Source organism: Corythoichthys intestinalis, chromosome 1 (genome assembly GCF_030265065.1).
Source record: "Corythoichthys intestinalis isolate RoL2023-P3 chromosome 1, ASM3026506v1, whole genome shotgun sequence".
NCBI classification, from domain to species: domain Eukaryota; kingdom Metazoa; phylum Chordata; class Actinopteri; order Syngnathiformes; family Syngnathidae; genus Corythoichthys; species Corythoichthys intestinalis.
In genome coordinates, this window is record NC_080395.1 from 36,051,333 (window position 1) to 36,066,290 (window position 14,958).

Consider the following 14,958-nt stretch of genomic DNA (forward strand, 5'->3'; position numbering starts at 1 on the left):
GTCTCCCAGTGCAAGAGAATAAACAGTGATTACTATTGACTGCTGCTGTGGAGAGGATGTTTTCTCATTACTCCACTGATTAAGGGGCTAGTTAGCTTGGGAAAAGGCTAAATGCACAAACTGGTCTTAATGGCTAACAAGAACCTTGTTAATTGGCCGTGTTAGTGAAAGTAACTGGCTAAACATGCTAAACGCTGGGGAAATCTAATAGACACCACTAATGGGACATGTTAGCTTGCAACGTGGAAGATACTGGTGGAGCACATTAATTCAGCAATTACTTAGCGCTAAGGCTAGATGTGCTAATGACACCGAACCTTCGTCCGTGATGGGCCTCGTTAGTGCACACGGACTAGCTAAATGAATAAGTGTGCTAAAGAGACACTTACAGCTGTTGATTTGCGGCACCTGGACTCAAAACAGGTTCGAATGAAGGATGCTGCATAGTAAACATATTAGAATGGCCTGCATTAGTAGAAGGAGCATGAAAAGCAAGCTGCTTGAAGTCTGCGTGTGCTTTGTATTCTACGACATTCTTCACAGAGAGAGGTTAAAATGTACCAACAAGAACAGCAGGATGTAATAGCTCCACAGGAGCGCGTCTGTCTTTAGTTCTGCCCACACGCCTCTTCTCGGACACTGAGGCCGGGCTTATGGAACCCAATGATTCTTCTAGGAGGCTTTTTTCGTATAACGTGCAGACTGTCGGTGTCCGTGAGGGGGGATATATGAGGGCCTCAAATCCCCTGCAATCTCCTTTGAGATATGTGCGTGTTAGTGTCCACCTGCTGCATTACAATTGACCACCTTGGAAGATGTGTAACATTACGGCTTGTGTCCATAAAGAGTGCTCCTGAGATAATGCATTCATTCACCGCCACACACTGTGATCGACGTCCAATCCAAGTTGATTGGGAGGGTTAGAAGCGATCATTTAGTTAGCCATTTAACTAACCAAAACATTTACTGCAATCAAAGTTTTGACAGGTTATCCATAGTTTTTAGGATTTGATATCTGTTTAAAGTTCCTCTGTCAACGGGTACTAAGCTGAATTAGATTGGACTTCACTGAGCCACAATCCAAAATCCTTTTGTTTGTAAACTAAACGAAATTAGCCATTGGCCATCAACACCAGCCATTTACTTCACCTCCATGTGGCTGGCTTGAACGGTATAATTAGACACCCCTCAAAAACATTGTCTTCGGGAATTCCTCCCACTTCAACCTGGTATTCTGAACCTGATATTCAAAAACTCAATTTTCCCCATATGGCTGTATATTGTACATATTCGGTTTCAGTATTACTCATGACATCCTCAGGTTTCAACTCTGCCGAGGGAAACCACAAAAAAAAACAATTTAATACAAAATTTCAATAGTTGTGAGTCTTTCAAATTACTTTTTGTGTAGCTATTAGCTATACAGTAATCTCTCGCTACCACGCTCTTCAAACTTTGCGCCCTCAGTCCATCGCGGATTTTTTTTCAATTAAAAAATAATTAAATACAGTTGAGCGTGAGCCGAGCCGATCACGTAGTCTCACTCTCTCCTGCTGCTCTTTGTTGGTCAGGCAGTGCAATGGAGTTGCTTATTAGAATTAAGGATGATTGACAGACACTTACTGTTCGATCTTTCTACAGATGCTTGGAAGCCGAAGCTTCAAAGTGCCACATGCGTCAATCATCGTTTAACTTGTTAAATAGTTACTGTGGCAACTCATTCTTGAGCGGATTTGAGTGGTGGGACAGTAATATGTTTAAAACCTATCATAATTACTACATTTGAATTGCTTGAAAAACATTTATTAAAATACCTACGTATATATATACATATATATATATATAGAGAGAGAGAGAGAGAGAGAGAGAGAGAGAGAGAGAGAGCGAGAGAGAGAGAAACATATTAATTATGCTTTGGAAAAAAAAGTGAACAAAACGTGTTAAATGTATGTCAAAAAAATATGGTGGGTCCTGGTCCCCATTAAACGTGAAAAACAGGCGATCACTGTATTCAATTGTTTAATTAGAGTGAAAAATGATGTGGGACTTTAAAATATAATTCTGACTTTTCCACCTCTTTGGTTTCTTTCTGTGACTCTCATCTCATTTCATCCCATCATTCCACACCCAAACTGGCCTTTATGCATCCCCCTCCCTCAATAAGGGGGTGATAGATTCACGTTGTCAGGTCTTGCTGGACTGACGCCACAGGAACAGCAGCTGCCACAGCCACTTCCTCCATGCTGTGACCCACGTGCGCACTCTCTCACAAAGATACAAACTCACACACAAACACATATGTAATCACAAACTCCACATTCTCATTTCTGGCTACCTTCACTTGTACATTCCTCCTTTAGAGTTATTGTTCAAACAAAATCTTGCTCTGCTCTTCTCCATTTCTTTTCCATTCCACTTCCTCCTCCCTGTCCAGCTGGAGATGTTTTTTGGTGATTACCTGCAGTTTTATTGGCTAATGACTTGAAACATACCAATATGGCTGCCACTGCCCATCTGAGCCTAGCCCCGCTTCCCGCCAAGGCGCACAACTTTGACACACACAACTTGTGCATAAACACTGGCACATTTGCACACCTGTATTACTGACATGTTTGCATGCCAACGCGCACGGAGACTGTGTGGAGGAGTTTGGCTTGCACGGTGGCCAATGATAATGTCATGACCCATTTGCTTCAGAAGTATGAAAGCCAAATGTATGAACTATTATGATGGATAAACCAACTGAAAATGGTGTACTTAAGTTGAATATACCAGTAAATGACATGTCTCAGTTGTCCCATGTTTTCAGATAAAAGTAAACATTTCATTTGAAAATCAAGTTTCAAGAATAATGAGGGAAAACTGTAGAAGCATAATAGAAGTCCAGTGTGAAGTTTCCACAGTCAGTAATGGTTTGTGGAACCATATCAATTGCTGGTGTGGGTCCATGTTTTTTCTCCTTTTTTCCCAAACGTAAAAAAAAATACAAAAAACAAAACCAGAGAAAAAAAAAAAAAAAAAAAAAGATACTAAATATATAAAAGAAAACAATGATTTGTGAACGTATACATGCATACAGTGATCCCTCACTACTTCGCGCTTCAAACTTAGCACCCTCAGTTCATCGTGGATTTTTTTACAGTTAAAATTAAAAAAAAAAAAAATACAGATGAGCTGTCCCTGGCCGATCACGTAGTCTCACTCTCGCTCCCTCCCCCCCTCCCTCCCTCCCCCTGCTCTCTGTCGGTCAGGCAGTGAGTGCACTGGAGTTGGTTATTAAAGTTAACGATTTTTGACAGATGTTTAATGTTTGAACTTGTCACAGAAGAGGACTTCAAAGCGTGGCATGTGTCAATCATCGTTTAACTTGTTAAACAGTTGCTGTGGCAACTCATTGTGTGTAAGTGAGCAGCTTGAGTGGACTCACTCAATGAACCATTTCATATAGCCAAGCATTTTTCTGCTTTATTATTGTTTAAAAATAACTCTTTCCAATGCTGAATCTGAATAAATACATTGAATAAAAAAACAAAAAATTAGGGGGGGTGCTACTTTGCGGTTTTTCACTTATCGCAGCGGGTTCTGGTCCCCATTAACCGCGAAAAATATAAAAAATCAGTGTACATCGTAACATTTTTTAAATAAAATACTGAATTTATTCTAATTGAAAAAAATCCTCGATGCTGTGAGGGTGCGATGTTTGAAGCGCAAAGTAGCGAGGGATCACTATACACGGTTTAATAGCCATGGAATAACAGTGCTTGATTGGCCAGAAAACTTGCCTGACTTGAAACCCATTGAAATTTTCGGGGGGTTTTGTCACGACAAAGATCAAGGAATAGAAACGCTGAAATTTAGATTATCTAACAGCATATATCACAACAACTTGGGCTACAACAACTGTGTCAAATGCTGATGATATCCATGCCTTGTAGCTTTGATGCAAAGAACTAAGGGGATATGATTTTAACATACTTTTAGGTTTGAATTTATTGAATATTTTTGTCAATAAAAATCTAGAGGGCAAGTGACTAGATTTTAGTAATTAGAAAAAAGACAAAAAAAGAAGACAAATTAACCCGATTAAAACCCATTTTGGGTCATGTGGGCCTTTAAAGTTAAATAAAAGTTTTTAACTAATTGCCTGCCATTGACAATGATGGATGTCCAATTGAAAGTAAGTTCCCACTTCCACTTTTTCTTTTTTTTTTTAAGAAGTAGCATATCAAAAAACGACTTGTAATTAAAATTTCAAAATTTGAAGCAAAACCTTTTTTTTTTTTTTTTTTTTTTTTGACAATGACCTATGATGCTCAGGTAATTCGACCTGTAGCCTTCGTGACCTGCAACATATATCCATAACAAAGGAAGGGTAGGGATTACAAGTGAGGTGAAAATGATGGAACAAGAGTGAGGCAGACACCCAAGGTCACACTCCCAAATAAGCTGGGCATCATATCTATACAGTGGCAGCGCTTGTTTTTAATCTGTAAGCGAGTCCTCACCTATTGAACTTTTAACAAGCACTCTAAATGAAACGGGCCAGGTGGACAGTTTAGACAGGGTAGCAATCGCGAATGAATTAGGGGTCAAAGCAACACACGGCGTCATTACAAGGTCATGTGTATGTGCGTGACAGTCTATTTAAGTGCGAGTTTCTGCGTTTATCTCGACACGTGTGGGACCCAATCTCTTTGTCGGGCAGGGACCGTGGCCTGATCTCATCCCATAATAAACACACACAGGTCATCTGCGGGTAGTGAGCATCTAGTGGATATAAGACCACCATCCCCCTGCGCCATCACCCCCTCTTTTGGCCCCTCTCTCTAGGGTTTTACTGGGAAAGCTGCTTATCAGAAGCAAAAGAAAGCAATGACAGATAGGTGGATGGATGGAAGGGCAGATAGATGAATCCTGTCTGATATGACTGACTGACTGACTCGATAGATCAATGATGGCCGGACCGCTGACTGCTTGGAAACAGAGTTTTCCTGTAGCAAGATGACTGACAAGCATGCTGAACTGACAATTGACTGATAGACCTATTAGTGCTTACTAACTTGAACTAACCCTTGTTAATAATATACACTCAAAAGTCAACAGAGTGGGCAATCTATTAAGATTGAAGGAATGAATTTTGTGTTTCTACCAGTTTTTTTGGGGGGTCAGAGAAAGCATGTTATTGTAGTCAGTTTTTTGTGTGTGTCCATAAAAAAATGTTGATCCTGTTTAAATTTAGGATATTAAAATAATAGCGCAAAATCAAAATGACCGTGTTCTTCATGTATTATTTTTAGTTTTATCAGATATTTTTTGTTAAATGTATGACTTTTACATAGTGTAATTTCCCATGGATGTTGTAGAAGTGATCATGTGAACATGTTGACACTTGCAGAAAGGTGTAGAAATGTTGCATATTGATATTTATTCATTTGCTAACTTGTTGCATTACTGAGTATTACTGTTAACATGAGCAGTGTCAGATGAATGAATGTCATTAATTAGATAACAATGGTAATTTACACAAAGTTTTGATTCTATAAATGTGCATCAAACTGGTAGATCTTTGCGTTATCCTGTAACCAAGAAGGAGCACAACAAAGTTTGTCATGATTGCAGCTTGATTACGAAACTACAACCCTCCAAATACTGTTTTTTCAATTGAAAGATCAAAATTCGGAATATTTTTATACCTTCAGTGCACATTTCTGAACTTGAAAGAAGCATCTCATTTTCAGTGAATGCTATGTCGCCAGATTATAAATCTATCCACATTAGAAAAGTCACCAGTATGCAAAAACACATCAATGAGCCGATTACAATGTATAATTGGGGTTTTGTGCTCAGAATTGAACATGAGGGAGAAGAAAATAGGGTGGTCCAAATACCTGAAAACCCACTTGAAGCCCTAACAAGAGTGGAACAAAGGATTAGCGAGCCTAATTCCCGCTACTCACGCTCATCATGTGGATTACTGCTCAATCTCCTCTCTCCTCTCCTCCTAACCTGAACTCCTCACCCCTAGACATGACCTGTGACCATCGTGTGACTCTATATGATCACCTAGACAACATGCTTAGTGCCAACACTGTTGCTGTCAAGCATTACAGGTTAGATGTGGTGATGCAAATAGTAGCTGCAAATTGCTTTTTGCTCTTAAGACGACAGGTCAAGGTTGAAGGCACACTGGGGGCGTGTCTGGCTTCATGCTAGCAGCTGGATTGATACTTGTATTAGGCTGAGTGTCTGGGCACATGTGTGTCAGAAAGATAAATTATAAAGAGAAAAACAAACTCTTGAGGATTTTTAAAATGAAAGAACTGAATTTAAAAGCAAATTGATATTTGGTTTTAGCATGATACAAAAATGTAAATAACATCAATTTACTAATACTGTACTTATGATACCGATCATCATATACTCAATAATGTAAATGATATACCATAATTGGTGGACTATAAGCTGCTACTTTTTTCCCTTCATTTTGAGTCCTGCGGCTAACAGTCCAGTGTGGCTTATTTGTTGAGTTATTTGGTTTAATAGGTAACAAATGCCTCCTAGCATGCATTGCAGCACTACAGATGTAAATAGCAATCAAAATTAATGTTCTGTGCTAATCATTTATTCAGTTACTATTCCAGTTGTTTCATTATTTGCTATGGTATTTGGTAACACTTCATTTGACAGCAGTGTCATAAGACTATCATAAGACATGACATTATCACAGGCATTACTCAATGCTTATGACAGATGTCATTAAACCAAGGGCGTAGGTTTGGTTTTAATTTTGGTAGTGACGATATAACAGCATAACCTGCATGTACACTTTTTGCTGGGGACAGGATATTAATAAGACCAAACATATTTGGTGAATGGGGGTCAGTGCTACATTTCTCACTAATATGAACATAATTGATAGGCTAAATGATTAATGCAAAATAAATCTGTACTGACCTAAACTAACTTTCACACTGCAAATTCTAAACGTCGTAATCTGATATATTTTTCAAAATCTAGTCAAACAATTTTCTCCATCTTTTTTTGAGTGTTAAAGGCTAGTTAACAGATTAATGCGTCAGATTCTTCCACTTACTTTCAGTAAATATTACTATTTGTTTGTATTGAGCCTATACATCTAAAAGTTGGTAATTTTTCACCAAAATAAAAAAAAAATTATTTCAAATAATGTTTTGAACAATATTCTTGAAATAAGAACCTTTTTGACAAATAAGTTTTTCTTTTAAGACTAAATATACAAACTTTTTGCTTAAAATGAGTCTGTTAAGCTTATTTTCAGCTAGCTGTTTTTCTTATTTCAAGAAATCTCAGTGAGTAAAATCGACTTGAAGCACTGTAGCAGTAGCAGAATTAATGGAGTGTTCCCCACCTCCACAAGATTGACGTCTTTTTACATTACTTACAGTTGTTGCTGTTGGCGGAAAAACACTTCTAATATTCCTCGTTTTTGAAGGGGGCGGGGGAGGCGGCATGTTGTATTTCTGTTGGGCTGTGAATGGGTGTGTGTGTGTGTGGGGAGGGGTTAAAGTCATCAGCCAATCAAACGTCAGTTTCAGGGGAAAATGGACTGGCACATTCAACAAGTGAAAAGGGGTCAGTGAAAGTGAACATAATGAAAGTACTGTAATTGATTAAATAATGGTAGGATCAATTCTATCCTTACAACATATAGGACGACAATCTAAAATACTGAAGTTCTGATATAATGCAAATAAGGTTGCTTAAAAGTTGGTGGGGATAATTTGAGCATCCTGAAAAGTTGGTAGTGTTATGTCCCTAACGTCCCTATGCAAACCTACGCCCTAGCATTAAACGTCATCTGGAAAGTTATGTCACTAACTCCATTTATGTCCAGCTCGGATCGTTTACATCCATTCAAAAGTGAGATAATTTGTTGGATAACACTCTGTTATAAGCATTCTTTAATGCTTATGAGAGTGTCATGTCATAATTATGCTTGTCTAATGACAGTCTTATGGCGCCACTGTTAAATAAAGTGTTACCAAATACCATAACTAGTAAATAATGAAACGAGTGGAACAGTAACTGAATAAATAATTAGCAGAGAACATGAATTTTCGATTGTTATTTACATCTGTAGCACTGCAATGCATGCTAGGAGGCATGTTGAACAACAACAGTGTTGATAGGAGGTGGCAGCAGAGGTTGACTGTCTCCCCCAAGGGAGCAGTGATGGCCAAATGGCGCTTCTTGAAGCAATGAATGGTGGTTCATTTGGTTTCAAACAGTCTTATGATGCCACTGTAAAATTTTACTGCTTAATATATTATGGTGTAAATATCCGATATTGTTGTAAATATCCCATGATGCAATGAGGAAAGCAGCGGCTTATAATAAAGTGCGGCTCATCTATGAACAAATGCAGTTTTTGTGCCACATTTGGTGGGTGGCAGCTTATCGTCAGGTGCTGCAAATAGTGCGAAAATTACGGTAAATCAGTACCTTTTATAAATAATTTGTATTTTCAGCGCATGGCCATCCTAAGAAATTACAATTGGAATTTGCCCAAATCGTTTAGGAAAAAAGTGTCTACTTTACTTTTTCTCTTCACGTAACACTTTTAATCTATTTATTGTCAGGCTTCTGTCATCTGCATATACTGCACACCATGCTTGCCATCATACCAGTTAATGCCTAATGGCATATTCTAAAAATGTCTATACTGTATGATTATCATTTGCCACAAATATTAGAAAGTGAAGTTAGAACGTGACCTCTTAAAGACTCACTCATTGCCAGCTTTCCCAGTTAAAATGGATACTTGATATCTTTCTATGACTGTCAATAGCACTGAATGGGTTTTATCAGTTTATGAAAATATTACAAGTGGCAACATCTCTATTTATAAATCTTTACAATTTGAAGAGCCCATAAATTTAGATGATTGAGACTGGTTTCCTGATGGACACTAGCATGAAGCCCAAACACTGCTGATGCGCAAGGCCCTGAACCTCAAGCTCAGTTTGGTAGTATATTAAGTGTACAGGATTCGACTATATATCTGAAATGCATTGAGAGATAGTTACTTAGAGCTAAAGAATGAAAGTGGAAACAAACCTTGAATGGTGCGTTTGAAGAAGGCCTTGCAGGCCTCACACGACGCCACACCATAGTGGTAGCCAGAAGCAATGTCCCCGCACACCAGACACAGCCTCTTGGGCATGGAATTTAACATATACTCGCACTTTATTTGCGAGTCTTCCCCGATTGTCGACGAGCAGTCCTCATAGCGCTTGGATCCGGGACCGCCGGCGGGACCCAAGGGCCCCGTGCCGGAGCCGTACAGACTCGGGGAGTCCAAACCGTTGGGGTGGCCGTTCATGGTGGACGAATAGGAGCCCGATGCGTCGCTGGAGCCGCCGGGTGAGTGGTGGTTTAGACTGTCTGTCAGGGAGGCGGGGCTAGATGGCTCAGTCTTTATATACGAGGACGGACAGTTTGATTCTAGGTGGCGCTCCTTACTGGACATCCTGCAGAGAAGCCTAAAAAAAGAATAAGAGGGGGAACGTATTAACACTTTATAAGAACTGATTTAACTTATTGGCTGCAAATGATGGCACTAGATGTCCAATCCATTTTGGCTAGGAGGGCTTGCAGCGATTATTTGCTAGCAGCCTCTCCCAGTCAAAATGGATTGGACATCTAGCACCATTAATGGCACTAAAAGATGAGTATACACATCCATTCCTCCCAGATGAATTGGACATCAATAGCAATAGCAGACAAACTGATAAATACAATGAAAATAACATTTAAAAAAAAAAAAAAAAAGCAACAACTTTAGAGTGCTATTTGGGGCCATAACCAGTGTACTTCTTGTTTTAATTTGATTTTTTATTTTATTTATCTATTTATTTATTTATTTTTAGGTTAATTTTTTGATTCATAAAACTGCAAAAATTAGTGAATGCATTTGTTTTTTGTTTTTTTTGCATTCAATTAATTTATATTTCTATTTATCCATAAAAAGTATAAAAAAACAACAACAACACACACACACACACACACACACACATATATATATATATACATACATATATATATATATATATATATATACAGTGGGGAGAACAAGTATTTGATACACTGACAATGGGTTTTCCCATTGTCAGTGTATCAAATACTTGTTCTCCCCACTGTATATACAGTGCCTTGCAAAAGTATTCGGCCCCCTTGAATCTTGCAACCTTTCGCCACATTTCAGGCTTCAAACATAAAGATATGAAATTTAATTTTTTTGTCAAGAACCAACAACAAGTGGGACACAATCGTGAAGTGGAACAACATTTATTGGATAATTTAAACTTTTTTAACAAATAAAAAACTGAAAAGTGGGGCGTGCAATATTATTCGGCCCCTTTACTTTCAGTGCAGCAAACTCACTCCAGAAGTTCAGTGAGAATCTCTGAATGATCCAATGTTGTCCTAAATGACCGATGATGATAAATAGAATCCACCTGTGTGTAATCAAGTCTCCGTATAAATGCACCTGCTCTGTGATAGTCTCAGGGTTCTGTTTAAAGTGCAGAGAGCATTATGAAAACCAAGGAACACACCAGGCAGGTCCGAGATACTGTTGTGGAGAAGTTTGAAGCCGGATTTGGATACAAAAAGATTTCCCAAGCTTTAAACATCTCAAGGAGCACTGTGCAAGCCATCATATTGAAATGGAAGGAGCATCAGACCACTGCAAATCTACCAAGACCCGGCTGTCCTTCCAAACTTTCTTCTAAAACAAGGAGAAAACTGATCAGAGATGCAGCCAAGAGGCCCATGATCACTCTGGATGAACTGCAGAGATCTACAGCTGAGGTGGGAGAGTCTGTCCATAGGACAACAATCAGTCGTCCACTGCACAAATCTGGCCTTTATGGAAGAGTGGCAAGAAGAAAGCCATTTCTCAAAGATATCCATAAAAAGTCTCGTTTAAAGTTTGCCACAAGCCACCTGGGAGACACACCAAACATGTGGAAGAAGGTGCTCTGGTCAGATGAAACCAAAATTGAACTTTTTGGCCACAATGCAAAACGATATGTTTGGCGTAAAAGCAACACAGCTCATCACCCTGAACACACCATCCCCACTGTCAAACATGGTGGCAGCATCATGGTTTGGGCCTGCTTTTCTTCAGCAGGGACAGGGAAGATGGTTAAAATTGACGGGAAGATGGATGCAGCCAAATACAGGAACATTCTGGAAGAAAACCTGTTGGTATCTGCACAAGACCTAAGACTGGGACGGAGATTTATCTTCCAACAGGACAATGATCCAAAACATAAAGCCAAATCTACAATGGAATGGTTAAAAAATAAACGTATCCAGGTGTTAGAATGGCCAAGTCAAAGTCCAGACCTGAATCCAATCGAGAATCTGTGGAAAGAGCTGAAGACTGCTGTTCACAAACACTCTCCATCCAACCTCACTGAGCTCGAGCTGTTTTGCAAGGAAGAATGGGCAAGAATGTCAGTCTCTCGATGTGCAAAACTGATAGAAACATACCCCAAGCGACTTGCAGCTGTAATTGGAGCAAAAGGTGGCGCTACAAAGTATTAACGCAAGGGGGCCGAATAATGTTGCACGCCCCACTTTTCAGTTTTTTATTTGTTAAAATTTTTTAAATTATCCAATAAATTTTGTTCCACTTCACGATTGTGTCCCACTTGTTGTTGATTCTTGACAAAAAAATTAAATTTCATATCTTTATGTTTGAAGCCTGAAATGTGGCGAAAGGTTGCAAGGTTCAAGGGGGCCGAATACTTTTGCAAGGCACTGTATATACACACACATATATTTATTGAAATTCTTGGGAGAATAACGAGCACTTTACTCACCCAAATTTTACAAAAGGACTATAGACTGGTGACAATAGACTATAAGCTGCAAGGTTCAAAGCGGCGGAAAAACATTAACTTATTGTCCATGAACATCGGTAATTATAATTGAGACCTGGTGTCCACATATGTGACAAATTTTGGGTCATACAGGCCACACTTGTAAACTTACTAAAATAGTCACTTCCCCTTTAAAGGGCTAAATGTAAAAATGTTGAAATATTCTGCATCTGTCTCATGAAAAAAGATGTGAAGATTTTTGTTCTTTTTCTAACACACAGTACCAACAAGATGTTGATGAACAATTCTTGAACTTGTGTCACAAAAAATATGGTTTAAATACAAAATAAAAACTACAAGTTTGGCCATTTAGAGTATTTCTCCAATTATTTAACACAATGGATTCATGTATGATCCACCACTGCTTGTCAATGACTTTTTGTTTCGAAAACCCTAGACAAAACTACGTCTTCTGCTCACAGTCAAGTTGTGACTGTGCCTTAGCTCTGGACTCTAAAGTACTGTATAATAGATTACTCCACTATTCATTAGTCTGTTCAATAAAAGTGTCTTACCATCAGCCAAACACAAAGCTGTGAATACAGTCTTTTTCTTCTGCAAAAACCACAATTTCTGAATTAAAACATGTACGGTTACCCACCATATTAAAAGAAACAAACTTGTTCAAAATATCTTGATAAAATGTAGGATTAAGATTCAAAGGGAACCTAGACCAATCCCACAATTGATTAATTAATTGATTACGGGTCATGTCTCTCTGCTTATGTATGCTCCCTCACAAGCAACAAAGCTCTTCAAAATCCATCCGTTGTTATGTTTTTCCCCCCCTTCATTCATTTGACAAAGTGACCGTTGGTGGAAAAAAAAGAAGAATGGCAGGAGCCACTAGGGGCAGCCTGTGTAGGACAGAGCACCATGGAGGCATGTGCACTATCACACACACAGCAAGCACATGAGCATGCTTGGGGCCAGTCGCTCATCCGTCACTCGCCAGTCAATAGGCGCTTGTTCAACATGAAGGTAATCAGTAAGCAGCCTCTTTGCTGCTCCATCATCACAAAGACAGCCACCCACACACACACGCTAAGCCACACAGAAAAATTTTAGGACCTGCACAGAATACTTAGAAACACAAGAATAACATTTCCTTTAGTGATCAAATTGCTTCTGCTCGCTTTCCTCTTCTTCTTTTACATACTCCCTAAAGAGAGTGTTGTTAATGCCAATTGTAATTAACAACTATCTTCTTGCTGTCTATATCTTCCCTTCCCATCCTTTGTCCACTTTACTATCTTTCTGCCTGTCTCCCTATCACCTCCTATTCACTGCCATCTATCTCTTTCTCTCGGTCTTTGCATTGCCACGCTCTTTCTCTCACTCTGCCACTAAAGCTCACCCTCCTTTCCCTTCTCTCTCTCTTCATTGTTAAAGTCAGAAAGCACAAAAGGGGTTTTTAATTAAGGCAGGATGCTGCTAAACGAGGGGCTTCTAAAGTCCAGTCGGCCTGTAAAAGATCCCCGTTCTACTGGGACCCATAAAACACAGACACTGTCTTGGCGGAGAATCGGCTGCTTGGGAGAAGGAAGGCTCAAGTGGGGGTTGGGGACACAGACAAGGAAAACAGGTAGGCAGACTGACAACCAAAGAGGGAGATGGACAATATCAGGAAAGAAAATTGGCTGTTTGGAAACTAATATTTCTTTAATGTAGAATAGAGACAAACATCCCAGGGAATAGTGAATTAAAATGTTTCACACCATAGTGTTTATGACAAATCTTTAACACTAGTGTTCTGATGAACCTCAAAAAGTAGAACTAGAATAGCCATTGCTAGGACACCAGCTATTGATTATTTTAGTAGTCAATTAATCGATTAACTAGTTAGTTCGAGTAATCGAGTAATCGGAAAAGGAACATGAAAAATTAAAATACCTGAGCTGAGCCTCAAACAGTATAAAAAAAAAAATAAACAAGGATCTATGTACAACAAAAGAGCAATTGGCTAACTTACATAGCATATTCCTACAAAAAAAAAACAAAAAAAAAAAACGGCTAAATATACCTATAAACTAATTAACAAATGCATTAAAAAAACATTCGCTCAAACAAAAACTTGGCTGATGTTGGTCTTAACATGGAGCAGCTGGATTCAGCCATGTTAAATGAGGCAGACTGGAGGGCACTGTAGCCACCCAAATCAATAAAACTAAACACAAACACTTTCAAAATTAACCATTAAAACGCCACTTTAATAACCCAAATACTCGAAGCAGCAAAATTTAATTCAAATCTTTTTTTTCTAATCGAATACTCGAGTTAATCGATTAATCGTTGCAGCACTAGCCATTGGTGACCATTCCGCTGAATGAATGTCCACATAATTACACTTATTATAATACTTTTGTCTGCATACGATTAGGAAACTAGAAAAGACTAACACCCAAAATATCTTGATTAAATTAGATTTTATTGGTATTTTATGAGAGCTGCCCTTTTTTGGGTTTTGACTGACTTTGCGAAACTGCAAATTTAAGTGAATTACTTTTGGAATCTTCTAAATATTTAAGAAATTTGACATGTTTTACCACTGCTAGAAACACTAAACACGCTGGAGTTAACTCTTGTAGCTAGTGCGAAAATTCATGACAGTGTTTCTAACTTTTAATCTTATATAAATGCGAAATCATATTGGAGGTATTGCCTCCTCGGCAGCCATCCTCCGCAAACATGTTTTTCATGTCAGTAGGCCCTCCTCCTCAAAGCCGTGGCCGTCTTTAACCTTTCTGTAACCCAAGTATTCCCATACCAGCAATTTTTTTTCTATGATGGAGGAAAGGGTTCAGGAGTTTTACCTCCTCCAGCCATCGTGTGGCACAGCTACCCCACTGACATTGAGCAACAACCGGTGGGTGAGGGTTGAGCCTTTTAGCTGCCAGCGAGGGATTTCTCCAAGCGTTTTTGGGACATAAAAAACAGCTATTACCTTCGGGACGGTATGACGGAAAATTTTTGCGGTTTTGAAACATTGACGCTTTCATACCACGGTACACCTTGAAACCGGTAATTG

At 38.9% G+C, this 14,958-nt stretch overlaps 1 protein-coding gene across 10 annotated transcripts in view; it reads right to left on the reverse strand.

Annotated features, from left to right (window-relative positions):
• esrrga (estrogen-related receptor gamma a) overlaps window positions 1–14,958 on the reverse strand; it is a 261,249-nt gene that overhangs the window by 91,171 nt on the left and 155,120 nt on the right. For all 10 annotated transcript variants that reach the window (XR_009066278.1, XM_057851949.1, XM_057851920.1 and 7 more), the window contains one exon: window positions 9,097–9,521. Coding sequence is in view for 9 of the 10 variants with exons in the window: in XM_057851949.1 (XP_057707932.1) it covers window positions 9,097–9,521 (425 nt within the window). In the remaining variant the exon portion in view is untranslated. The remainder of the gene's footprint in view (window positions 1–9,096; window positions 9,522–14,958) is intronic.